Raw genomic sequence first — 27,862 nt, forward strand, 5'->3', positions numbered from 1 at the left:
TCCAACTCGTTCGGCCACAGTCGCCGAGAGGCATTGTCACGTCAAAAGAAACTGAGCGAGCCACACTGGGGCAGAAAGGGATTTAGTCCGAGAGGCGGCTGCAAGCGGGAGAGATGAAATCGCTTGCCCAGGTCGTGTTGCTGTACATCCTGTGCGGTGCTGCAAATGGAGGTAAAAAAAAAAAGAACCAATTTCTCCAGGACAGCCTGGAACAATGCTCAGGGACCTTGTATTGGTGTGGTTCAGGCAATCTGGGTTTTTATTTAAAAAAGGAAAATCTTCTGTTTGAGATTCTGCACATTGATCTCCTCGTGAGTAATTGTTTATCGCTGGGTCATGTGTTATTTAGATTTGTTTCTTAAATGGTGCTACTGGGTCTTGTTCTTTACACGTTGTTTTCCAAATCCTCCCTTTCATTCCAAAGCATGGCTTTGTACACTGTCTACAATCTCTGTCAGATAATGAGGTGTCTTCAAAACTTCCAGCCCCACCAACTTCCAAGGTGTTGATCTGGGACACTTCAATCACTCGTCTTGTTTATCCATTGACTGCTACCCGCCCACCCCTGTGATTTTGCTCCTAATTTGCTGTCCCGTTGCTGATAAGGGTGTATTTGCATTGGTGTGATGTGTTTGGAAAGTGTTTCCCAATGGTTTCAAACAGGTTGTGGTGGTCCACAGTCAGTTGGAAACCTGCGGAATGCCTCGGCACACTGCGAAGCTGGCGTCATCAGCTTCGACTTGCACCGTAACTAGTGTCAGAACCATCTCATGCTGCCTCTAGCTTGCAGTATGAATGCAGTCTGTGTTTGGGGAGAGCACAGTAGACCAAATGATTGTCCAGTTTGCACGTGGCATCGAAACAACTGGATTTGAGGGTGTATGACTGATCGGGTGGTACGGTAGCACAGTGGTTAGCACTGCTGCTTCACAGCGCCAGGGTCCCAGGTTCGATTCCATGCTTGGGTCACTGTCTATACGGAGACTGCACTGTGTCTGCGTGGGTTTCCTCCGGGTGCTCCAGTTTCCTCCCACAAGTCCCGAAAGACATGCTTTTAGGTAATTTGGACATTCCAAATTTTCCCTCCGTGTACCGGAACAGGCGCAGGAATGTGGCGACTAGGGGCTTTTCACAGTCACTTCATTGCAGTGTTAATGTAAGCCTATTTGTGACAATAAAGATTATTATTATTAAAAGTCCAGGGTGTGCTTATGGACCCTATGGTTGGGAGCAGTGGCAAAGTGGTCGCCTTGCTGTACTAATCATTCCAGAGCTCAGAATTTTTTTTTAAATTTAAGAGTGCCCAATTCATTTTTTCCAATTATGGGGCAATTTTAGTCTGGCCAATCCACCTGGCTTGTGCAAACACGGGAAGAATGTGCAAACTCCACACGGACAGTGACCCAGGGCAGGGATCGAACCAGAGCTCAGAATTAATGATCAGGAAGGATACAGGAATTCCCTTCTCACCAAGGGAATTTTAATTTGGTTTAATTAAATAAACTGGATTGTTTAACCAAGAAAAAAATCTCTTTAGGGAAGGAAATCTGCCGTCCTTACCTGGTCTGGCCCACATGTGACCCCAGATCCACAGCGACGTGGTTGACTCTTAACTGCCCTCTGAAATGGCCCGTAAGCCACTCCGTTGTAGTCAAGGTGGATCAGTACCAGCTTCCCATGGCAATTTTGGGATGGATAAGACGAGCTGTCCTTGTCAATGATGCCAACATCCTGTGATGAAATAAAAATAAGCTGTTGGGCTTGACACAACCGTAGCTATGAAGCAGCTCTCGCAGATGCACCACTAACTCCATCTTCCCAGTAGCACAATAGGGCTGTGAGTTGTTGATCTGATAAGGAAGCCTGGCTTAATGGTGTAAATCAGGTATTCTCCAACTTTATCTTTCTGATCCTTCCCACAAGATGTCATTTCCACCAATTGTCTCTTAAGATCCTCAAGTATTTTTTTTGTGCATAAAACTTGGTGTTGCAATACAACTAAATTTATTGTTTTCTGTTTTAATCTTTGTGAAACTTGTTGATTGGGGATGGGATTGGGGGGGGGGGGGGGGGGCGGGTTTGAGCCCTTATTCTCTCCAGCCGAGGTGGTATCTGACAAAAATGAGTAAAAAGATGATTTTAAAAAAGGTCAAAGGATGCATTGACCAGAACAAGTCCCAAAGAGGGAAATGGGTAAAAAGAAAAGATTCACTAAAAGGGTAGAGAAATGATCAACCAAAAAGTGATAAGAAAAGAAAAGTTTGAAAGAGGAAATAGGTAAGTGAAAAACAAAAGCTGCAAATATTAGACAGTGCTGGAAAACTATGAACTCCAAAAATGGAAAATAACAGAAACTAAATCCCAAATGGGTAATGGTTAACCAAAAGGAATGGGGAAACATTGTAGACATTAGTAATGGGGGTGGTGGGGAAGAGGGTGGTGGGGAAGAGGGGGGGGGGGGCATGGTCAACTAAAATAATGGGACTAAATGTGAAATGGTTAACCAAGTGCCTTCCTGACGAAAGAAAGCTGCCCTCGCTTTGTGAGGATCTGGAATTACATTGTTAATGAGTCCACATTGGGAATTTTCCCTGATTCATATCATTTTGATTGGACATATTTTACTCTGGATCCTGACTCCGTCTCAGTGAGTGCTTCATTGGGATCGGCTCGCTCTACCTTGTGCTGTTTGGCTGCACTCGCCCCAAAACAAAAAGGGAAGAGGATGAAACAGCAACTTTGCTGCCAGGCTGCAGAGACCAGGACTTGTGTTTTGGTAACTGCATGGTGGACCTCATCTGGGTCAATGGAAGATGAAAGTACTAACCGAGATGGGGAGAGCTGTACCAACCTACAAGACTACACCTTTGCCGCTTTGGAGAGTCCATGGTAGAAGACCGCTTTCCAAATGTTACATCCACAAACCTGCGAGCGGTCACCTTTGGTGGATCAGTTAGGCTGGTGCAGGGTACCTGATGACACTGGAATGGTACCATGGGTGCTGGTACTTGAAACCCATCGAGACTAACTTGTTAAAACTGTGGGGATCAAGAGTGTCACCTGTGGGCACATCAACTCACTGGTCGGCACATCTGAGGTATCGGGTCCATTTTAGAGGCTGTTGGCTCATTATTTCTGTGTTACATTCATTTGGAATTTCTACCTGTTTAACTTGAGTCAAGACAGAGAAAACTGGACTCTTCATTTCCTACAGTGGAGAAGGAGGCCATTTGGCCCATCGAGTCTGCACCGACCCTCTGAAAGGGCACCTTTTTGTAGGCTCACTCCCCCGCCCTATCCCCATAACCCCACCTAACCTGCACATCTTGTGGGCTATTTAGCATGGTCATTCCACCTAACCTGCACATCTTTGAACTTTACAAAGTGTCCTTTTTTTATTCACCTCCTTTTGCATTGTGTGAGGTATTGGAACAAGGTTAACCATGAGCATTACTAGTTAAACCGTGGCCGCAGAACAAGGGGCATGGGCACAAACTGGTTCAAGGTAAATTCGGGGAGCCACTTCCATGTGTGGGTCACCAGATGGCGCTCAGGGACAGGGATCCCTAGCACATGGACCAAATAATGCCAAAATTGAGGCATGTCTTCTCTCAAACACTGATATCCGGAATGGTCTGTAGGGTGGGGTAGGGGAGGCAAAAAACTCTTGGAATTTTTGACGAGGTAGTTAGGCGCCATGATGGCAGACTGTAATATCCCATGGATAAATGATGTGCTAAATGGTGATTCTCATTGGTGGTCATCCCAATGATCAGATCCCTTTATATACTTGTTTGAGTTGGTAAGAAAAGTCTAAAATAATCAGAATCAGAGAATGTGAACGGATATTTATAAGAGTTTAGCAACTTGGGAACAAGCTGATTGGTAGGGTGCGGATAGAAAAATGGTGTGGGGTCTGGTGAATCGCACTCCAGCATTTAAAAATAAATAAATTTATATTAAAATTTTTTTTTAGAGTACCCAATTTTTTTTTTTTCCAATTAAGGGGCAACTTAGCATAGCCAATCCGCCTAACCTGCACATCTTTGGGTTGAGGGGTGAAACCCACGAAGACATGGGGAAAATGTGCAAACTCTACATGGCGCACTCCACCATTAACCACCACATTTCCTAACAGCTAGTGTCATGTTATTAGCAGCTGCAGATATTTAGGAATGTGATTGAAATTGAAACATGACTGACTTTATTCCAATGTGATTGATTCAGGGCAGTTGTGTTTGTAACTTTTTAAAAAAAATCTCCCTTCCTATCAGCGCTGGCTGTGGGTATACCTACACCATGTGACTCACCACCACCTTTTCAAAGGAAATAGGGGACAAGCAATGCTGACCTTGTCAGCGACACCCACCGACTGTGACTGAAGAAATTCTGAGATATTTTGTCTTAACCAGCTGGCATTTAACTTTTGGAGTGTAAGACAGCCTGTATTAACAGCCTGTTCCAGCCCAAATAAAACCAGCTGTACCACTTAGCTTCCACTCCTTTATCATAATACGATTACATTATTAAGTACTAAACAAACCTGTCCTGCAGTATGCAAATTGTCTATAGCTGCCCATCAGGCCAAATGTGGAAGAGTCACATTGGGCTTGAAGCATTAACTCTTTCTCTCACACACTGACAGACCTGAGTTCATCACCTATTTCCTGTTTTTATTGTAGATTTCAAGCATCCACAGGATGGTGACCCTGACGCGGGCCACGGGGATCACTGGTTGATCTCCCCGTGGGCTTCATAAGAATACAGGTTCCCGTGGTGAGCGGGTGGAGGCCCACCCAGCTGGGACTTGTTACCAGGTCCTTTTAAAATGTCACTCCCAGAGCCAGACCGGCAGTTCCCGATAGTCCTGGGCTGGGACGTTTGTTTTGTGTGTCATGGTAGGGGCTTAATTTTCAGTTTAAAATAAACCAATTTGGCCTTTCTCTCCATGTCTCCTATAATTATTACATTGGCGACGAGGATCAGGCACGGGATTCTGAGCAGCCTTTTTGAAACTCCTCCCGACAGCTCCGGTAAGAAACAAAAACCCAGAAATGTCCTTTTTTGGGGAAGCTTGAGTCTTGGGATGCGGATGTGGAGGTCATGCCCCAGTACGTCGAGTGTATGCGCTGCAATCTCAGCTACAAAGACTACAAGTGTCAGCCACAAGGCATGACCCAGGCAAGGCAGAGAGCTGCACCAATAGTCGCCATCTTCAAGCTCAACAAGTTGGTCTGCTTTTGCAGAGACTATAACTACTGGATAATAAAGCCTCATGTTTAAATTGGTACCCCATGCCACACATTGATGATCCATATGCCAAACTGTTAGGGGGTCAAACCTTCACCAAACTCGATATAAGCCATGCCTGCCTCCAGCTAGAATTATATGAGTCATCCAGGCAATACGTGGTGATTAACACCCAGAAGGGTTTGTACGAATACACATGCCTACCCTTCGGAATACGTTGACATGCGTCATTTTTCATCATGTGACTGAGAACATTCTCCAAGCACTACCTAAGGTGGCAGTATAGTTAGACGATGTACTAATCACAAGAGTCACGGAAAAAGAACACCTAGCAAACCTGGAGGAGGTTTTGAGATGATTTTCTGACGCAGGTGTCCGTCCCAAACAAGAAAAATGTGTGTTCCAGGCAAGCAAAGTGATCTTCGCCTGCAGTACTCAATCGATTGAAAAACAAAGACTCTGTGAAGGGATAAAGTTTATTTTTAAAAAAAGTTTTAAAAATTTAGAAGACCCAATTTTCTTTTAAGGGGCAATTTAGCGTGGCTAATCCACCTAACCTGCACATCTTTGGTTGTGGGGGGTGAAACCCACACAGACACTGGGAGAATATGCAAACTCCACATGGACAGTGGGCCGGGATCGAACCCGGGTCCTCCGAGCCGTGAGGCAGCAGTGCTAACCGCTGTGCCACGGCGTGCCGCCCTATGAAGGGACAATGTTAATGCCATCAAAGAGACACCAACACCACACATGAAATACACCATTCAGAACCTCCGGATATCCGAAAAGGGCTTTGCAGCAAATTAAGTGTTTTTGAAGTACGTTCATAAATTCGGGAAATGTGCCAGCTAATCTGTTCACAGGAAGGACCCATAAACAAGATTTATTAATTTAGATTTTGATTGATTTAGGTAGATTTAGCCAGGAGAACACTCCTAGACCTCTTTGGAAAAGGATCATTCAATCTTTCGTATTCATCTGTGAGGGCAGATGGGACCTCAGTTTAAAACCCCACCTGAAAGAGGACACCTCCAACAGTGCAGCACCCACTCAGTATTACACTGAAGCATTCACCTGTATTGTGTGTTCAAGCCTCTGGAAGTGTGCCACCAGTGAGCCCAGGCTGACACATTGCTTTTGCCTTTGCCTCTAAATCAGAAGGTTTTATGGTCAGTCCCACTCCAGAAATTGGAGCACGTCTTCTTGACCTGACAAGGCAGTGCCAACCTGAGGGAGTGCTGCATTCAGTTATAGTGGTCGACAGCACAGTAAAGGCCCTTTGGCCTATCATGTCTGCGCCAGTCAAAAACAACCATTCTAATCCCATTTTCCAGCACTTGGCCCATAGCCTTGTATGCCTTGGCATCGCAAGTACACATCTAAATACGTCTTAAATGTTTTGAGGATCCCTTCCTTCCACCCCCAGTTCCAGACTCCCACCACCCTTTGGGTGAAAAAAAGCTTTTCCTCACATCCCCTCTTAAACTTCCTGCCCCTTGCCTTAAATCTATGCTACATGGTCATTGATACCTCCACCAAGAGCAAAGGCTTCTTCCCGTCTACTTTATCTCTGCCCCTCCTGAGATAATTCTGCGTGCTTAACCCGAAAGGTGAACCAGCTGCTCCACCCAATGGCAAAGATTCTGTAGCATTATTTGAAGAAGAGCTGAGGTCAGTATCCTCTCATAACCCAATTGCTCTTTGCAATGTGAAGCCACTCTGCAATGAATGGGAGAGTTACCAGCAGGCGTGGGGGCTGGGCCGAGGGCTGTGGGCTCCGGGGACACGGCCCTATGATCCGAATCAGGAGAACGGCTTGGAAGTTAAGTCACACCCTGGGCTGAGTCAGAATCTTTGGGTAAGGAGGGCAGCAAAGGGCAGAAAATTGGGCTGCAGATGTCGAAACACCTTTTTAAAACCAAATAATATCTGGGAGAATAGGACTTCACACCGGCATCACTTTCCCATTGGGAAGCAAAAACCTGGCTTGAAGCTGATTTTAAAGATTTAGCTTGGTGTGTTTGGTTTAAAGTGAAGATCCTATGGCTTTCTAATGCAGCTGGGCCTCTGGAGGCGCCTCTGTTTAATGAAAGGGTGCAATCCACAGCAGGAGTCTGGCGTCTGCTGTTGACAACGTACCTTTAACCGAAGAGTGTCTTAATCAGAATAACTGGGGGGGGGGGGGGGGGGGGGGGGGGGGCAGGGTATGGTGGTGGTCTTGGGGAGATTATTGTTTCCTTTTCCTGTCCTCTCCAGAAGTTACAGATTTTTCTTTTTTGGCTATATTTACTTTGAGCACTCCTGACTTTTTGTATCTACGCCAGGTGGCCATCCTGCCAAGGGTCAACTCCTGCAATGAATGTCTTCATTCCAGAACTTTGAACTACTTGTAGCTCAGGCAAATTAGGCAAAGTACTAAATCTATGAAGACTTACTAACGCTGAGATTTTAGCTACTGGCATTGAAATAGAAATCAGAATTTTCTTGCTGACCGTGAAGTTTCAAGTGGCATGAAGAAGCTGGCACAGGGCTTTTAACTGTGATTGGCCTGATAACATAGACATGGTGATATGTTGGTTGCAGTTGTGGTTGGCCTGATTACATTGAACCTCTATCATTCGCCGAAAGAATAAAATGGGAAATAGGAGCAGGACTAGACACGTGACCCATCGAGCCTTCTGTACAATTGAGTATGATCACAGCTGACCTTGGGCTTGATAGGCACTTTCCTGCCCATCTCCCATATCCCTTGATTTCCTGAGAGTTCAAAAAGCTGTCTATCCCAGACATAAAATGAATTTACCAATGGAGTATCCACCTCTGGGGTAGAGAATTCCAAATATTTACAACCCTTTCTCCTCATCTCAGTCCTAAATGATCGGATCCTTATCCTGAGACTGTTTTCTCTCATATTTTAGATTCCCTGACCAGTGGACACAATTTCTCAGCATCCACCCTATTAAATGCTGAGATCACCTCACATTCTTTCAAACTCCAGCGAATATTAACCCAATTTACTCAGCCTTCATCATAGGACAACCCCCTCTTCCCAGGAACCAATTTAGTGAACTGCCTCCGATGCAAGTATATCTTTTCTTTAAACTGCACACAGTATTCCAGATGTGGTCTCACCAAAACCCTGTACAACTGCAGCAAGATTTTATTCTTGTATTCCAATCCCTGTGTAATAAAGGCCAAGCTGCAATTTGCCTTCCTAATTGTTAACTGTGCCTGCACGTCAACTTTCTGTCTCTTTGGACATCAACACTTGCAGGTTTCACATCTTTTGGGAAAAATAATTCTATTCATGCACTCAAACTAAATAACTTCACTTCCTTGCGTTGTACTCCTATCTGCCATCTTGTTGCCCATCCGCTCAATCTGTTAATATCTCTTTGCAGCCCCTCTGGGCTGGATTCTTCCACCCCGCCCACCGCAAGATGGCCACAGGCTGAACGGGGACCATGTAAAGGTCCATTGACCTCGGGTGGGAATATCCATCGCCGGGCGGGCGCGGCTGGAGAATCCCGCCCTCTTGTGTCCTCCCCACAGCTTACCTTTCCACCTAGCTTGGTGTCATCAGTAAACATGGATGCCTTACTCTCTGTCTCCCCATCCCCAGATCATCCATATGGGTTGTAAAGAGTTAAGGTCCCAGCTTCAATCCCTGCTGCACTCCACAATTCACTGCCAACTTGTCTACCCTTTAGCTGTTAACCAATCCTCTATCCATGATATATATATATATATATATATATATATATATATATATTACCCTCAACTCCATGAGTCCTTATCTTGTCTATTCATTTTTATGTGTCACCTCTTCGAATGCTTTTGGGAATCCAATTATATGACACCTTCTGGTTCCCCTTTATCTATCCTACTTGTTACATCCTCAAAAAACTTGAATGGAATTGTCAAATACAACTCTGCTTTAGTAAAGCCCTGTTGACTCATTTTAATCGTCCCATGCTAATCTAAGTGCATTGTTGGAAGACTTCCTTCATAATAAATTCCAGCATTTTCCCAACAACTGGTGTTAAGCTAAATGGCCTGGAGGGAAGAATACAGAGAAAATAGTGAAAGACAGGAAATGAGAATAACACGTCTTGTTTAATCATCACAATATTTAGGTGTTTATATTTGGAAAAGGAAATAGACAGAGCCTGTTTAGTTTGAGATGTATGAGCTACTGCGCTTCTTAACTGCACCTTCACCTCCATGGTGTTAGGAGTGCTGGTGTTTATAGAAAGTGCCGGCCAGAGAATGAGTTGCACCTCCAGTAAGTGTGTTTGGAATGTGTCGTAAGGAATTATATTTTGTCATAATGTGGAGATGTCGGCGTTTTACTGGGGTGGGCACAGTAAGAACTCTTACAACACCAGGTTAAAGTCCAACAGGTTTGTTTGGTATCACTAGCTTTCGGAGCGTAGCTCCTTCATCAGGTGAGTGACGAAGGAGCTGCAAGACTCGCCTGATGAAGGAGCTGCGCTCCGAAATCTAGTGATTCCAAACAAACCTGTTGGACTTTAACCTGGAACTTTAATTTGATTTGGGTGGATTTACTAAATCTCTTTGACCTGCTGGTTCTGACAGAATGTAGCTGAATACTCTATCAATTTGGGTTTTTTTTCAGTTCCAGCCACAGTCGCTTATACCCCTGAAATTGTGCCAACCAAGATAGAGGGGAGAATCACTCAAACAACAGTTGCGCTTGAACAGCCGCGCTGTGTGTTTGACCCTATTGAAACATCCTGTTCGAACTGCAAGATTTGGTTGATCGTAGCTAATTCAACTGGTAAGTATTTCTCTGTTAAGTCTGAAATGGCTTTACCTCAGGAATGAGGGAATTGTGGGCAGCACGGTAGCACACGTGGCTAGCGCTGTGGCGTCATTGTGCCAGGGTCCCAGGTTCGATTCCCTGCTGGGTCACTGTCTGTGCGGAGTCTGCACGTTCTCCCCGTGTCTGCGTGGGTTTCCTCCGGGTGCTCCGGTTTCCTCCCACAGTCCAAAGACATGCAGGTTAGGTGGATTGGCCATGCTAAATTGCCTTTAGTGTCCAAAAAGGTTAGGAGGGGTTATTGGGTTCTGGGGATAGGGTGGAAGTGGGGGCTTAAGTGGGTTGGTGCAGACTCGATGGGCCGAATGGCCTCCTTCTGTTCTATAATGACACTACACAGTAACTTCTGCCAAATTAGGGGAGCCTTGATTTTGGAATTTGCATTATTTATGGCTGCTTTAAATTAATTGTAAACCTGAATAAGCAATGAATGTCTCCACACCACAAGGTGTATGGTAAGGGGATAAATGGGATTCCTGCTTTAAAAAGACGACTCTCGAGTAACCATTGGTTGACATTTGGCGAGCTTTGTCACTATTTGGAGGGAGGGAAGGAGGTCGGTCATACTATATTCTGGGTGGAGTTGGGGCTAGTGATACCGATATATTACAGAAGAAATAGACTTTAGTTAATATCCTCCTTGCATGACACTTAGTTCATCATCCTAAATTGCTCAGTTTAGTTTACAAGATTTGTTACATGTCAAACATACAATGTGAGGGATTTCACCCTGTTTCCGGTCCCTCCATATACTATGTCTGAAGGGCCAGTGATGATGGACTTCCTTCACCAAGCCTTTGCAGCAATTGCCACAAGCTTTAGTGCGTCCCATAGCACTGAGGGATAGGCAACAAATGCTGGCCTAGCTAGAGACATCCAAATCCTGGAAAAAAGGCGACATTTCTGCGCCTACCCTATCAAGCCTTTCATAGTCTCAAAGACCTCTTTCAGCTTCCCCTCCCTCCCCCTTATCCTTTTACACCCCAACATGTTTAGTCTTTACTGATGATCCTCACTTTTCGGTTCTGGTATCAATCTTGTAAATCTTTAAAACAGGTTAATTGGAACAAATTGTTTTTACGTTGTATTTCTGGGATTACATTTGTACATCTCGTCTGTGTGCTTTACAGTGCTTTAATATTCTTTGTGTTATGTAGACCAGGTCTGTTCACAATAAGAACATAAGAACTAGGAGCAGGAGTAGGCCATCTGGCCCCTCGAGCCTGCTCCACCATTCAATGAGATCATGGCTGATCTTTTGTGGACTCAGCTCCACTTTCCAGCCCGAACACCATAACCCTTAATCCCTTTATTCTTCAGAAAACTATCTATCTTTATCTTAAAAACATTTAATGAAGGAGCCTCTACTGCTTCACTGGGCAAGGAATTCCATAGATTCACAACCCTTTGGGTGAAGAAGTTCCTCCTAAACTCAGTCCTAAATCTACTTCCCCTTATTTTGAGGCTATGCCCCCTAGTTCTGCTTTCACCCGCCAGTGGAAACAACCTGCCCGCATCTATCCTGTCTATTCCCTTCATAATCTTATATGTTTCTATAAGATCCCCCCTCATCCTTCTAAATTCCAACGAGTACAGTCCCAGTCTACTCAACCTCTCCTCGTAATCCAATCCCTTCAGCTCTGGGATTAACCTAGTGAATCTCCTCTGCACACCCTCCAGTGCCAGTACGTCCTTTCTCAAGTAAGGAGACCAAAACTGAACACAATACTCCAGGTGTGGCCTCACTAACACCTTATACAATTGCAGCAGAACCTCCCTAGTCTTAAACTCCATCCCTCTAGCAATGAAGGACAAAATTCCATTTGCCTTCTTAATCACCTGTTGCACCTGTAAACCAACTTTTTGCGACTCGTGCACTAGCACACCCAGGTCTCTGTACAGCAGCATGTTTTAATATTTTATCATTTAAATAATCCCTTTTGCTGTTATTCCTACCAAAATGGATAACCTCACATTTGTCAACATTGTATTCCATCTGCCAGACCCTAGCCCATTCACTTAGCCTATCCAAATCCCTCTGCAGCCTTCCAGTATCCTCTGCACTTTTTGCTTTACCACTTATCTTAGTGTCGTCTGCAAACTTAGACACATTGCCCTTGGTCCCCAACTCAAATCATCTATGTAAATTGTGAACAGTTGTGGGCCCAACACTGATCCCTGAGGGACACCACTAGCTACTGATTGCCAACCAGAGAAACAGCCATTAATCCCCACTCTTTGCTTTCTACTAATTAACCAATCCTCTATCCATGATACTACTTTCCCCTTAATGCCATGCATCTTTATCTTATGCAACAACCTTTTGTGTGGCACCATGTCAAAGGCTTTCTGGAAATCCAGATATACCACATCCATTGGCTCCCCGTTACCTACCGCACTGTTAATGTCCTCAAAAAATTCCACTACATTAGTTAGGCACGACCTGCCCTTTATGAACCCATGCTGCGTCTGCCCAATGGGACAATTTCCATCCAGATGCCTCGCTATTTCTTCCTTGATGATAGATTCCAGCATCTTCCCTACTACCGAAGTTAAGCTCACTGGCCTATAATTACCCGCTTTCTGCCTACCTCCTTTTTTAAACAGTGGTGTCACGTTTGCTAATTTCCAATCCTCTGGGACCACCCCAGAGTCTAGTGAATTTTGGTAAATTATTTTGGTAAACTAGTGCATTTGCAATTTCCCTAGCCATCTCTTTTAGCACTCTGGGATGCATTCCATCAGGTCCAGGAGACTTGTCTACCGTTAGCCCCATTAGCTTGCCCATTACTACCTCCTTGGTGATAACAATCCTCTCAAGGTCCTCACCTGTCATAGCCTCATTTCCATCAGTCACTGGCATGTTATTTGTGTCTTCCACTGTGAAGACCGACCCAAAAAACCTGTTCAGTTCCTCAGCCATTTCCTCATCTCCCATTATTAAATCTCCCTTCTCATCCTCTAAAGGATCAATATTTACCTTAGCCACTCTTTTTTGTTTTATGTATTGGTAGAAACTTTTACTATCTGTTTTTATATTCTGAGCAAGTTTACTCTCATAATCTATCTTACTCTTTATAGCTTTTTTAGTAGCTTTCTGTTGCCCCCGAAAGATTTCCCAGTCCTCTAGTCTCCCACTGATCTTTGCTACTTTGTATGTTTTTTCCTTCAATTTGATACTCCCTTATTTCCTTAGATATCCACGTTCGATTTTCCCTCTTTTTACCGTCCTTTTTTGTTGGTATAAACCTTTGCTGAGCACTGTGAAAAATCACTTGGAAGGTTCTCCACTGTTCCTCAACTGTTTCACTATAATGTCTTTGCTCCCAGTCTACCTTAGCTAGTTCTTCTCTCATCCCATTGTAATCTCCTTTGTTTAAGCACAAAACACTAGTGCTTGATTTTACCTTCTCACCCTCCATCTGTATTTTAAATTCCACCATATTGTGATCGCTCCTTCCGAGAGGATCCCTAACTATGAGATCCTGAATCAATCCTTACACAGGACCAGATCTAGGACCGCTTGTTCCCTCGTAGGTTCCATTACATACTGTTCTAGGAAACTATCGCGGATACATTCTATAAACTCCTCCTCAAGGCTGCCTTGACCGACCTGGTTAAGCCAATCAACATGTAGCTTAAAATCCCCCATGATAACTGCTGTACCATTTCTACATGCATCTGTTATTTCTTTGTTTATTGCCTGCCCCACCATAATGTTACTATTTAGTGGCCTATAAATTACTCCTATCAGTGACTTTTTCGCCTTACTATTCCTGATTTCCACCCAAATGGATTCAACCTTATCCTCCATAGCACCGATGTCATCCCTTACTGTTGCCCGGATGTCATCCTTAAATAACAGAGCGACACCACCTCCCTTACCATCTACTCTGACCTTCCGAAAAGTTTGATACCCTCGGATATTTAACTCCCAGTCGTGACCATCCTTTAACCATGTTTCAGTAATGGCCACTAAATCATAGTCATTCACGATGATTTGCGCCATCAACTCATTTACCTTATTCCGAATACTACGAGCATTCAGGTAAAGTACACTTATGTTGGCTTTTTTACCTCTGTTCTGAATCTTAACACCTCGATCAGTAACCTCTCCTACGTTATATTTCCTCTTAACCTTTCTCCTAATTTTCCTTGTCGTTGAACCCATATCTTCATGTAACAACCTGCCGCGTCGCTTACCATTAATGTCTTCACTTCCCGTTTTATTTCTTTTAGTATTCCTGGTCCTATTCACTGAGCTCCCCTCAGTCACTGTACCTTGTACTGTCGCCCTTTTTGATTTTTGACTATGGCTTCTCTGCCTTACACTTTCCCCCTTACTGCCTTTTATTTCTGTCCCTGTTTTACTACCTTCCAACTTCCTGCATCGGTTCCCATCCCCCTGCCACATTAGTTTAAACTCTCCCCAACAGCTCTAGCAAACACTAGCTCTAGGACATAGGTTCCAGTCCTGCCCAGGTGCAGACCATCCAGTTTGTACTGGTCCCACCTCCCCCAGAACCGGTTCCAATGCCCCAGGAATTAGAATCCCTCCCTCTTGCACCATCTCTCGAGCCACGCATTCATCCTCTCTATCCTGACATTCCTACTCTTACTAGCTCGTGGCACTGGTAGCAATGCTGAGATTACTACCTTTGAGGTCCTACTTTTTAGTTTAACTCCCAGCTCCCTAAATTCAGCTTGTAGGACCTCGTCCTGTTTTTTACCTAATATCGTTGGTGCCTATGTGCACCACGACAGCTGGCTGTTCACCCTCCCCCCCTCCCAGAATGTCCTGCAGCCGCTCCGAGACATCCTTGACCCTTGCACCAGGGAGGCAACATACCATCCTGGAGTCTCGATTGCGTCCGCAGAACCGCCTGTCTATTCCCCTTACAATTGAGTCCCCTATCACTATAGCCCTGCCATTCTTCTTCCTGCGCAGCAGAGCCAGCCATGGTGCCATGAACCTGGCTGCTGCTGCCTTCCCCTGGTGAGCCACTCCCTCAACAGTATCCAAAGCGGTATATCTGTTTTGCAGGGAGATGACCGCAGAGGACACCTGCACTGCCTTCCTACTCTTGCTCTGTCTTTTGGTCACCCATTTTCTATCTCCGTCAGTACCTTTCACCTGTGGTGTGACCAACTCGCTAAACGTGCTATCCACGACGTCCTCAGCATCGCGGATGCTCCAAAGTGAGTCCATCCGCAGCTCCAGAGCCGTCAAGCGGTCTAACAGGAGCTGCAACTGGACACACTTCTTGCACGTGAAGGAGCCAGGGACAGTGGACGTGTCCCTGAGCTCCCACATCGCACACGAGGAGCATGACATGGGTCTGAGATCTCCTGCCGTGTCTTAAACCTTCGGTTAACTTCAACAACTACAATTTCACACAAAAAACAACAAAGAAAAAATAAATAAATATACCAATGAAAAGAAACAGAAAAACAGAAACACTACTTACCAGTCACAAAAAGCACTTCCTCCCCACCCAGCTTTGAATTCCCACCTAGATTCAAATTCCCAAACTCACTCTTAGCTGTGTCTCACTCCTGGCTCTGTCTTCTCTGGCTCACTGCGAGAACTCACTGGGAGTGAGTTTACAAGTTGCTCTTTTTAAACTGTCCTGAATTGACTCCCCTCCCCCACCTGCTTTTAGATCAAGGTAGATTTAAGTGACTGACACTTAACTGCCAACCAGTTATGTGAGTGGGTGGGGCAGCCCTTGTTAACCCACACTGCACAATACTAGCTTAATTTAAATTAATTTAAACACCTGAAATTTAAAAGGAGCTGCCTTACTGATTTAATTCAATTCCCACCTAGATTCAAATTCCCAAACTCACTCTTAGCTGTGTCTCACTCCTGGCTCTGTCTCCTCTGGCTCACTGGGAGAACTCACTGGGAGTGAGTTTACAAGTTGCTCCAAATGAAAACTGCCATCGACCCAGAGGACCATAGGCTGCTCTCCCCTGAGGGATTTAGCCTGAGGGTCACCACACCTCGGGTGAGGGGCAAGGTTGAGAAGGCGTGGCCTTCACGGATGACGTCAGCTGGTACGGGAATTGAACCCGCGATGTTGGCACTGCTCCGCATCATGAACCAGCCGGCCAGCCAACTGAGCTAACCGACCTCCCCATACTCAAAATATGCTCCAACCAAATGTAGCATAACCTTCTGCTTTTGAATTCTATTCCTTGGAAATGAGCGCCAGTTTTTTGTCTGCACTTGATGATGGCCACGGCAAATTGCATCACTACTTTAAGAGGACAGATGGTGGTTTACTGATATTGTCACTGGACTCGTAATCTCTGCGTCTACCCTATCCCAGGCTAATTTTGTAGTGTGTTCAAATTCCACTATAGCAACTGGTAGAATTTGAATTTGGTTAATAAATCTGAAATGTAATTCTAGTCTCTGTTATGGTGACAAAGACAATTATCATTTCACTGTTGTAAAAACCCATCAGGTCGGGCAGTAAGATGGTGCAGTGGTTAGCACTGTTGCCGCACAGCGCCGCTGTTCGATCCCGGCCCTGGGTCACTGTCCGTGTGGAGTTTGCACATTCTCCCTGTGTCTGACGCCCACAACGCAAAAAAGATGTTCAGGGTGGGTGGATTGGGCACTCTAAATTGCCCGTTTAATTGGGAAAAAGAATTGGGTACCCTAAATGTATTTTTTTTTTTTAAACCATCAGGTTTCCTAATGTCCTTTTGTAGAGAAGGAAATCGGCCCTTCTCACGCAGTCTGGCCTACATGTGACTCCAGATTGACAGCAGTGGTTGACTGTTAACTGCCCCTCTGAAATGGGGCAAGCCACTCCGTTCCAGATCAATTGGGACAGGCAACAAATGCTGGATTGATGCCCACATCCCATGAAAGAATTATTTGTGAATATGTACCCTTTGCCCCTCTACCCAGTTTTGACTGTTAAATAAGCTTCAAATGATTAGAGTGAATGGAAGCACAAAATGGACGGTGAACATAATCTATGTTTTAAATGTTTCGTACCGTCACCCATTTGATTCAGTGTTATCTCGTTGTATTGTGAATCCTGTGTTTGCAAAGATTGACTGATTTTATTCTTGTTCACACCTAGGAGTTACAAAGTTTGCGGAAATGAAAAATGACTTTTTGAACACTTCAGACTTGACCTACAAAAATGCTTTCACTGGACCAAATGGTTTTTACTTCACTGTTAAAACAGAAAGAGATGTTTACGTTTGTCCACCGACCGCCATCCCTGGTGAGATCTTGGCTCTGCGAGTTGGGTCAGAAGTGCCCTGTAAAACTCCAAATTGCAATATGCCATTACCTACTGGTGGGGCATTCAGGTAAGACCAGCCAGAAGAGGTGTTCATCAATCGGGTTTTATTATGGACAGTAGTGCAAATAGATGTGTTTTAATACAGTTAAAATAGATATAAAGTCAGACTGTATGGGTAAGAAAGGAAGATTTTCATATATAAAGTACCTTTCATGTCTTGAGGACATCCCAAAATGGTTTACAACCAATGAGGTACTTTTGAAATATGGGACAGGATATTCTGGTCCGAGTAACAAAAGGCTGGGAGGTGACAGGCAAAATGATAAAGGAAGGCATCGGGAGGATGCCTGAAGTCTGGCTGCCACCATGACATTTTGCTGGCAAAGGTAGTAACCCACAGGAAGCCCAGTTTAATCACTTAAGTGGCCAATTAAAGGCCATTCTCTGCCTCAAGAAGCATTTTGCCCATCGCCACATGGGGAGACTATTAGGTAAATCCCAGTGGCCTCCAGCGGGTTCCTTTTGGTGGGAAGACTGTCCTTTATGGTAACTCCAAGGTCCATGGAGGAGCTACCCAGCAGCAGGAGCTTGCCATCAGCAACCCCATGCACTGGTCACAGCGTCCCCCAATGCCCACATACCTATCCTGGAGGGCACGTGGTCATCCTCATTCTCCAGTTGCAGCTCCAGCAATGCTCACCGCTAGCAGTGGCACTGCTGAGTTGCCAGCTTTCTGATTGGACCAGGAGCTCTTGGGGGCGGGCTTCCATCTTGAACAGGCAAAATGCACATATTGAGAAATTCTGGTACTTGACTGACTTTAGGAAAGGAAGAAAATAGATCAGCTAACACCTTCTAGCAAACTGGCAGGTCGCACAATTTTAACGGGAGGATTATTCACTCGCTAGGAATATCTGGATAGCCACATTCAGGTAGCTCGCGCTCCTGATGAAATGGGGTCACCTCGTCTTTGAGCCCCGATGCCAGGACGTCTGCCTCTGTAAAATCTCACACAAGCCCCTTGCTGAATGTGAAAGAATAGCGGACTTCAATTGGTGCACAATAGCTTGATGCACTGAAATTCAGTTAAAGGATTCCAGTTACTTTCGTCGTCAGATTCTTCTTTCATGATGGAGCTGACCAGGGTTGCCATTTATTTTTGATTTAACTCAAAACTAAAAAAAGGTAATTCGGCCCCTGAGAAATTGTCTTTGACGACGATAGTGAGATCTTCCAAACCACAGCTAGCATGAAGTGATCGGAGCCAGCAGCAGGAAGGTGAATGGGCTGCTGGCTGTTCCAGACTGTGATGAATTTTGAACCCAGCAGCACAATAATAAAGTCCTTTTTTGCCAAGTCATGGCGGATGTTAGAGTGCCAACTGATAACCAGCATCAGGCTGAGACCAGCTCACTTTGGCGTGGGAGGGGGTGGTCGAGCCTGCGATCCCTGTGCTCTGTGTGGGTCTGCACTCTAACCCACCTGATGCCTCGCATTCCCTCCCCCCACAACTTGATCAGGTCCAAGTATTGGACCAAATTGGTCAGCACACTCCGAAGCAGTAACACCGGAAATGCTGACCGGAGGTCAGGCCCTACGGTTTCTGTGTGAATTCTCCGGTCTTCTGCTCAGCAGGCGTGGCTAAGGGGAGGGAAAGGGTGGGGTGGGGTTTGGGTCGTGATACCGCAGGCCTAACCTTTTTATTTTTTGCTTTTAGAATGAAGTATGTTTTGGTTAATCCTGATTTAACTACCCCTAATATTGTTGGGGAAACGAGATTTACACAAGAAATCCAGCTGCGGAGTGGTAAGCATTGATGTTATCAGGGAGGCCAATGATCCTTGTCTCTTCCGTAACTAGAAAATAGAAATTGATTATGTCGGAAGGTAAAGTGAGTTAAAATAGGTAGAACTCACCGATGGGATACAGGCACCAAGGTTGTCAACCCTGGTTAGAGGCATTTCTGCAGCTTGCATCACATGAAGCTGGACTCCCAAGTCTGTCATTTTGGGTATCTTGAGACTGGATCGTTTCAGTATGTTTATTTTGCAAGATGTTTCGAGCAGGTGAAGGGGGGAAATCAAGAATTGGGAGTGTGTGGGATTCACTGGGGGTGAGAAGGATGCAAGGAGTGGGCGGAAATTTGATTCCACCACCAACTTAAAGGTGACTCAGCAAAATTTAACTGATCACTAACAGTAATCCTGGCAACACTCGGATTCCCTTATGATCAACGGTAATATAAAATAATTGGGCCATAACTTCCTGGCTCGCAAGCACCGGATTTGCGTGTTACCCCAATGATGTACTCCCCGTGTCTGTGTGGGTTTCCTCCGGGTGCTCCGGTTTCTTCCCACATCCAAAGACGAGCAGGTTAGGTGGATTGGCCATGATAAATTGCCCTTAGTGACCAAAAAAGGTTAGGAGGGGTTATTGGGTTACAGGGATAGGGTGGAAGTGGATCGGTGCACAGTCGATGGGCCTAATGGCCTCCTTCTGTACTGTATGTTCTATGTTCTAACTGGTAGTAATAGGGCTATTAATAAGTGCAACTCCCTAATGTCCTGCATTTAACCATCTAACCAGTAGTAAAGTTACATCTTGATGTCTACCATGCAACTATACCAGAATCCCCCTACACTGATTTTGGGGTAGTCAGGCTGCCCAATTTTTTTTTCAACAGGCCTGATCTCACTCCCTGTCTCTGCGGACTCTGGTTTAGACTCTGGTTCAATATGAAGGGGGCTTCTCTGAACCGATGGTCTCGGGCAGAGTCCATCACCACTTGGACTTCACACATCGAGACTGGCCCGACCTGAACTGAGATATTACAGGAAAGGCAGTGGGCTCAGTGTTTGGGTCAAGTCTCACGTCATCCTAAACACAGTGCCAGGGTTCCAGTTTTGATTCCCTGCTGGATCACTGTTTGTGCTGAGTCTGCACGTTCTCCCCGTGTCTGCGTGGGTTTCCTCCGGATGCTCCGGTTTCCTCCCACAGTCCAAAGGCGTGCAGGTTAGGTGGATTGGCCATGCTAAATTGCCCCATGTGTCCAAAAAGCTTAGGAGGGGTTATTGGGTTACGGGGATAGGGTGGAAGTGAGGGCTTAAGTGGGTCGGTGCAGACTCGATGGGCCAAATGGCCTCCTTCTGCACTGTATGTTGTATGTTCCAAATGCATCTCGGCATCCTTTATTACAAAACTGTGCCATGAGGCCGAGACTCAATAAAGGAGACTTTTCAGTGAATGTAACCCCATTTCCTAACCCACCCCCTCCCCCCAAATTATTCTTTTTAAAAATATGAATCCTGTAGCCTTTTAAATGAGGCTTTAGCTTCCAACTCAAATCGTCACTTATGTTGGAGCCAATTTAAAAGTGGCTAAAGTGGGCGGCATGGTGGCACAGTGGCTAGCACTGCTGCCTCACAGCGCTGAAGATCTGGGTTCGATCCCAGCCCGGGGTCACTGTCCGTGTGGAGTTTGCACATTCTCCCCATGTCTGCGTGGGTCTCACCCCCCCCCCCCACAACCCAAAGATGTGCAGGGTAGGTGGATTGGCCACCCTAAATTGCCCCTTATTTGGAAAGAAAAAAAGAATTTGGTAAAGTGGCTAAAGTGAAGTTTAAAAGATAAAGAAGGAACATTGGAGACAGGACTAGGCCATTCAGCCGCTGGGGCCTGCTGCACCATTCAACTAGAATCTACTTGAACACCATTATCCTGTACTATCCCCGTATCCCAAACAAACTGGGAACATAAATAAAGCAAAGGTCCACTAGCATCTGAGAACTGGAGAGTTGTTGTTCTCGGCCTCAATCCAGTTTGGTTGGGTAACGTACAAATTTTCTGCTGTTTGTTTGATGGTGTGGGGCTGGGGCTGTGAGTTATGGGAATCCCTGTGGTAGGTTTTTAACCTTTTTTCTCTGCTTTTATTTCCAGCTCCCGATCCCAATAGCATTGACACCTATCCTGGACGCCGCACCGGGGGGATGGTTGTCATAACAGTGATACTTGCCATTCTGCTCTTCCTGCTGCTGGCAATGTTTGCGGCAATGCTGGCCTTTGTTTGGTAAGTTAAACACTATGAGGGTTTAGCCCAGACCCCCCAACGTGAGAGGGTGTCAGCTAAGAGCTGCTGAATAATGTCTGGTTATCCAGGGTAATTCCAAATGGTAGATGGTTTTGTCCCAACGCTGCACCCTCATTTTTCCCACGGTGAGTTTTTTCACTTCGGGTAGAGCAAAACCAGAGTTGGGTTGGTGATCCTTATTGGGAACATTCCTGGAGCTTTTATTACATGCTGTGGTCAATATTTTCTCATCATTAGTCCTCTAACAAATCTATTGTCAGAGCACACCATCCTCCCGCAACTGGAAATACAAACCAAACTCTTAACCCAGTTGGATGATGCCTGACTGTCAAACGTTTTTTGTAAAACAGCTCCTACGTTTTAATACCTAATAAAAAGAAAAGTGTTCAAAGAAAACGGGGGTGGGGGGAGGGGGAATTAATGCTCCAATGTGTTTCCCCTGGGCTTTCTTGCAGTGATGCCCTGGAGATCAATTCCTGATGACCTCCAGAAGTCAAGATGCCAACCCTCCAATGGCTGGAGTCTCCGGAAATTGAAGATCAATTTTCAGGGCACTGCTGTGGGTGCAACCCTGGCGAAGTATCATCGGGACATTAAAAAATATTTACTTTGAATATTTCCCTTGACCTGACATAAAAATATTACAAATGGCATAAAGGTAGCACAAGTGGTTAGCACTGTGGCTTCACAGTGCCAGGGTCCCAGATTCGATTTCCTGCTGGGTCACTGTCTGTGTAAAGTTTGCACATTCTCCCCGTGTCTGCGTGGGTTTCCTCCGGGTGCTCCGGTTGCCTCCCACAGTCCAAAGACGTGCAGGTTAGGTAGATTGGCCATGATAACATAGAACGTAGAAAAATACAGCACAGAACAGGCCCTTCGGCCCACGATGTTGTGCCGAACCTTTGTCATAGATTATCATTGAATTTACAGGGCAGAAGGAGGCCATTCGGCCCATTGAGTCTGCACCGGCTCTTGGAAAGAGCACCCTACCCAAAGTCAATACCTCCACCCAACACTAAGGGCAATTTTGGACACTAAGGGCAATTTATCATGGCCAATCCACCTAACCTGCACATCTTTGGACTGTGGGAGGAAACCGGAGCACCCGGAGGAAACCCACGCAGACACGGGGAGGATGTGCAGACTCCGCACAGACAGTGACCCAAGCCGGAATCAAACCTGGGACCCTGGAGCTGTGAAGCAATTGTGCTATCCACAATGCTACCATGCTGCCCTTAAGAACAAATTAATCTACACTATATCATTTTACCGTAATCCATGTACCTATCCAATAGCTGCTTGAAGGTCCCTAATGTTTCCGACTCAACTACTTCCACAGGCAGTGCATTCCATGCCCCCACTACTCTCTGGGTAAAGAACCTACCTCTGACATCCCCCCTATATCTTCCACCATTCACCTTAAATTTATGTCCCCTTGTAATGGTTTGTTCCACCCGGGGAAAAAGTCTCTGTCTACTCTATCTCTTCCCCTGATCATCTTATAAACCTCTATCAAGTCGCCCCTCATCCTTCTCCGCTCTAATGAGAAAAGGCCAAGCACCCTCAACCTTTCCTCGTAAGACCTACTCTCCATTCCAGGCAACATCCTGGTAAATCTCCTTTGCACCTTAATAAATTGCCCTTAGTGACCAAAAAGGTTAGGAGGAGTTATTGGGTTCCGGGGGTTAGGGTGGAAGTGAGGGCTTAAGTTGGTCGGTGCAGACTCAATGGGCCGAATGGCCTCCTTCTGCGTTGTAAGTTCTATGTTCATACAGGGCTGTTTGGTTGACATTTGAGAATTATCCAATTGGGTAATGAGCCTTTTTTTTTTCCTTTCCAAGGAAGGTAGTATATCACCAAGGTGGATGTGATGGCGGGTGGGGGGATTGCAAATGACGTGGTGAAGCCTCCAGGAGTACTCCATTCTTAATTTTTTTTGTCCAATTAAGGGGCTATTTAGCATGGCCAATCCACCTACCCCGAACATCTTTAGGTTGTGGGGATGAGACCCAGACAAACATGGGGAGAATGTGCAAACTCCAGACGGACAAAGACCCAAGGCAGGGATTGAACCGGGGTCCTCGGTGCTGTGAGGCAGCAGTGCTAACCACCGTGCCACCCCTCCAGGAACATATTTAATCACAGTTGACCACCAGGGTAACAAATTAAGCCCGGGAGAGTGGAAAAACATAGTTGGTCCAGTGGAAGCAATGCTTCAACCATTTTGCCTGATCCCATTTAATGCTGAGCTGCTCATTGAATAGAACTGTTTTCTTATGAATGCTCCCATGGGTCGGTACACAATGGAACTGAACCACAGGAGCTAGCAGAGCTCCAGAGATCCAGCTGCTTTTAGTTAGGGTACTGCTATGAAATCCCTCACTTTGTAAAATTAATTCATGGGATGTGGGCGTCACTGGCCATCCCGTTTATTGCCCATCCCTAATTGCCCTTGAACTGAGTGGCTTGCTCGGCCATTTCAGATGACATTTAAGAGTCAACCACATTGCTGCGGGTCTGGAGTCACCTGTAGGCCAGACCAGGTAAGGATTTCCTTCCCTAAAGGGCATTAGTGAACCAGATGGATTTTTATCGACCATTGTTTCATGACTTTTACTTCCAGATTTGTAAATTTAATTTGAATTCAAATTTCACCATCTACCATGATGGGATTCGAACTGGGTACCCAGAGCAATACCCTGGGTCTCTGGATTACTAGTCGAGTGGCAATATCACTTTGCCGCCACCTCCCCTGTTGCTAGGTAATGGGGAGGAAGAAGAAACTGCCGAGGATTCTGCATTTGGTTGTTATCTTGGTGTTTAGTGTGTAGCTGTCAAGAGTGGACTTAAGTGAACATGGCAATAAAAACCCTCAATACTGCCACTTGTGATTACTCGCTGTCTAAACTTGCATAAAAAGAATGCCCGTTTGGCTGAGATGCATGAGCGTAATTGGAACACTGGCGTGCGTTAGTACCTGTGTAAGTACTGGGTTGCAATATATGGTAACCAAGAGGTTTATTGATAATACTGAGCCGCTCTTACATGTGTTGTGCCTGCCCCCGCCCGCGCCCAGGGGAGAATTCTCGCATTCCTGACCCGTGACCCCCTTTGTCACGTGTCATTTCAGTGTCCACAGTATCTTCTGGAAGGAGGGGGGAAAGAAATTATAAACCTAAAGAAAAGTTAAAGGTGCCAGACTGTTTGAGGTTTGATATCCTGTTTATTTTTTGATTCAATACTGTTCCAAAATTAACTCTCTCACCTGTTCCATTTTAATACAGCTGTAGAAAGTCTGACCAGACCGACTTTCCTGCACCTCTAACCACAGCCGGCTCTCTCCGACAATACCACACTCACAGCTTGCACAACCCATCAGGCGCCATTGCGCAAAAGGCCAATATGTGAGGAAGTCTCTGTGGAACAACTATGTGGGCAAGGATACAGCAGCTTCCTCCCTTCATCAACAACTCAACTGCTACCTAATTTCACATTTACAGAGGAACATCCGTGTGTAGCTATTAGTGTTTGGAACCATGAATTGACCTTATGCTGATGATCCAGACATCGAGTATGGAATCTTTAGGCTTAGCTTTTCACCTGTTATATAGTGCTGGTGTTCTTTCTCAACATCAGTGCAACATGTCTGAAAATCTTTGTTTGAGCAGAGGAGTCTTAAGCCTCTTTTCATTCCCTCTCCCTCCACCACTTCAGCCTGAGCCACCATTTTGGCTTCAGGCGTCATTTTAGTTCTAACACCAAGGGAAATCCAAGGTCATGTTTACAGGATTGCTCCTCTACCCCGCCCCCCCCGCCCCATGACTTTAGATTTCAAATGAAACAATGTTTAATATATCCGAGAGTATGAAGAAGAATTTGCCTTCTTTCCTCTCTTCCTTTCCTTGTGCCCTCGACTGAACTAGCGTTTTGCACTACACCAAGTAAGGCAGAGGTTGTACTACTGGGCACAAAGCTGCTGCCCAGTTCTTGTGCTTTCTGCATATCTGAGATGCGGCTATCCATTAGCAATAGGGCAGGGAAATGGGTCTAAATGTTGCTCGCTAGTTTCAGAGCAAGACTTCCACCATCACCAGTGCTTGGAGCCCAGATGAAGTGCCTTTTTGTTTCTGGGTAATTGTACCAAGGCATGGGCTTGGTCCAGTTGACTTTTCTTTGCTGCCTTTTGGGCTAAGAACACACTACTACTCTATTTACGCCGCCCCCCCCCCCCCCCCCCCCCCCCCCCGCCCCAATTCTCTCTCAGGTTTTCTTTATTTTGATCTTGTTGCTTCATTCTACCACCAGAAAAGATATGTTAGAAATGTTTTAAACAGTATGCTGCTCGGTCTAAGGTTAATCTCAATTCAATACTTCTGCCGCCGATCTTCATGTGACTGGAATACATGTTATGGGTTTGGTCCTGAGCAGGCGGAGTCTAGTGACCTCTGCATCATGTTCCAATCATGTATAGCTCTGCGCTGGGAAAGGTAGTTTGTAGTATTGACCATTACTCTTAAGTACAGATGAATTGGTCCTGATAGTTTAGGATGTCCCCCTGATTTCCAATACCATGGAGCAAGCCACAACTTGGAAAGATTGGAACGTAAATGCCTTTGCATCTCTCAACAAGTCAATGAGCCACAGATGAACAAACCACAATCTTAGACCGAATGGCTATTGTGGAGTTTTGTTTGAGATTCAGTGAGTTGGGCAGAGACTGATGGTGGATTGTGCATGGTATGGGCAAAACAAGAGCCATTTCTCTTTTCCTCCTTCCATTTTATTCTTGAAACTTTGCAGGTGATCTCCGATTAAATCCTTGCTTAATGCTCAAAAGGTGTGAATGCGTTTGAACTTATAATGACATATGTTTATAGCATGTGCATAATATCTTTATATGAACTTTTATAGTTGACATTCGATGCTGTTGACTTTGAGTGTAACTATCGTAATAATTGTGTGTAAATTCTGATTGAATTGGCACAGAGTTCTGTATATAATATACCCAGTTTTATATTCATACTATTCTTAGGAATTTCTGTGATGGTTGATAGAGGGATCTTAAATGTGTCCTATATGTCTGACAAAATTGGAACATGATTTGGCATTCAGATATTTCCACAAGGTAAACTTGGTCATAGGTGCCACCCTAGGCAGATATTCAGCCCAGGCCAGTCTTTACCCTCAAAGCAAAGGGGGAAATGTTGGAGGTAGAGTCACTCTTGATTGATTTGGCACTAGGAGAGGCCAAGGAGCAGGCAGGCCGCCCGAGGTACGTCCATGGAATGAGATCAGTAAAGGTCTGAGCTGCAAGTTTCATGGGCTTATCCAACATGGTTTTGGAAGAAGCCCACCTTCAGAAATGCCCACGAATAGTATTGGCAACCAATCCTTGCACAGAGAATAAAAGGAAAAAGCTCCATAGATGTTAGAAAACCAACAGTCAATGTTTGAAACAGTTTGCTCCTTCCTCACGACTGAGTATTATTGCAGTGGAGCTGCAATTAAAACAGAATGAGAGGGGATGTGAGGCAAGGTGGGTGGAGGTGAAATTACACACACACATACACACAAGAAGCAATTAAGTAACCAATGCAGTGCTTGGGGAGAGGACTGAGGGTAATGGAATGAAAGACATGGGGCTGGATTCTCTGTCCCACCAGACCCATTTCCATGTGCGCTGCGCCCCCGCCGGCAGCGGGATCCTCCACCCCAGCAGCCGGCCAATCGGGTTTCCCATTGTGGCCACCCCCAGGCTGTCGGGGAAATCCACTAGCGTGAGTGCGCTGCCGACGAAGCGGAGTATCCCGCCGACGGAGAATCCCGCCTATGATATGAGCTGAAGCAAGACGGAGGGAGAGGGGGGAGAAATTAGTAACCAGTGACAGAGCATGGGTTACCAGCAAAAGGAAGCTAGGTAGAATAGAAAGCATGACAAATGGAAAAAACACAGCAAGGTTTAGAAGTCTTGACAATAAGCGATTTTCATTCATTTCATTCAAGGAGGTGTTTTGTCACTGAGCTGCAATGCTGTAAAGTTCTACCAAACCCTTTTACACCATCTGTATCTTTTACTTTGCGAGCTCATTGAACACAAACTGGAAAGTTGCTGTTTGCAATAGTTTATCATTTGAGTGTTCAGTGCTTCCTGGCAAAATCGGCCCATTTAAAAGTAAATATGTTTGCAGAACCTACGTAACACATTGCTAGTGGAAAATACTAGCCTGGGATGTGTAGTAGGCGGAGCTGCCGGTAGAACTGCACTGCTTTAAGAGATTTCTCCATAATAATGTATCTACTAACTTGTATATTATCGTAAATCTTTTGACCAATCTGAATGCTGTGGGGATTTTAGCATGTGAAAAATGTAAGCTTATCCTGAATAGAAAACAATTAAATATGAGAAGAGTG

The 27,862-nt window shown here is 45.3% G+C and overlaps 1 protein-coding gene across 1 annotated transcript; it reads left to right on the forward strand.

Annotated features, from left to right (window-relative positions):
• On the forward strand, window positions 1–27,862 carry upk3b (uroplakin 3b). Its single transcript, XM_072469263.1, has 6 exons — window positions 1–171; window positions 9,890–10,051; window positions 17,197–17,431; window positions 19,082–19,170; window positions 21,301–21,430; window positions 24,736–27,862. The coding sequence occupies exons 1-6, from the start codon at window positions 114–116 to the stop codon at window positions 24,857–24,859; spliced, it is 798 nt and encodes a 265-aa protein (XP_072325364.1). The 5' UTR covers window positions 1–113; the 3' UTR covers window positions 24,860–27,862.

Source organism: Scyliorhinus torazame, chromosome 12 (assembly GCF_047496885.1).
Source record: "Scyliorhinus torazame isolate Kashiwa2021f chromosome 12, sScyTor2.1, whole genome shotgun sequence".
Lineage (NCBI taxonomy): Eukaryota > Metazoa > Chordata > Chondrichthyes > Carcharhiniformes > Scyliorhinidae > Scyliorhinus > Scyliorhinus torazame.

Excerpts from the sequence above, each read along its gene's own strand:
- upk3b (XM_072469263.1), top strand. The coding sequence starts at position 114 with ATGAAATCGCTTGCCCAGGTCGTGTTGCTGTACATCCTGTGCGGTGCT. Across the intron at positions 10,052-17,196 it reads GATCGTAGCTAATTCAACTG|GAGTTACAAAGTTTGCGGAA; the intron begins GTAAGTATTTCT and ends GTTCACACCTAG. Across the intron at positions 21,431-24,735 it reads GCAATGCTGGCCTTTGTTTG|CTGTAGAAAGTCTGACCAGA; the intron begins GTAAGTTAAACA and ends ATTTTAATACAG.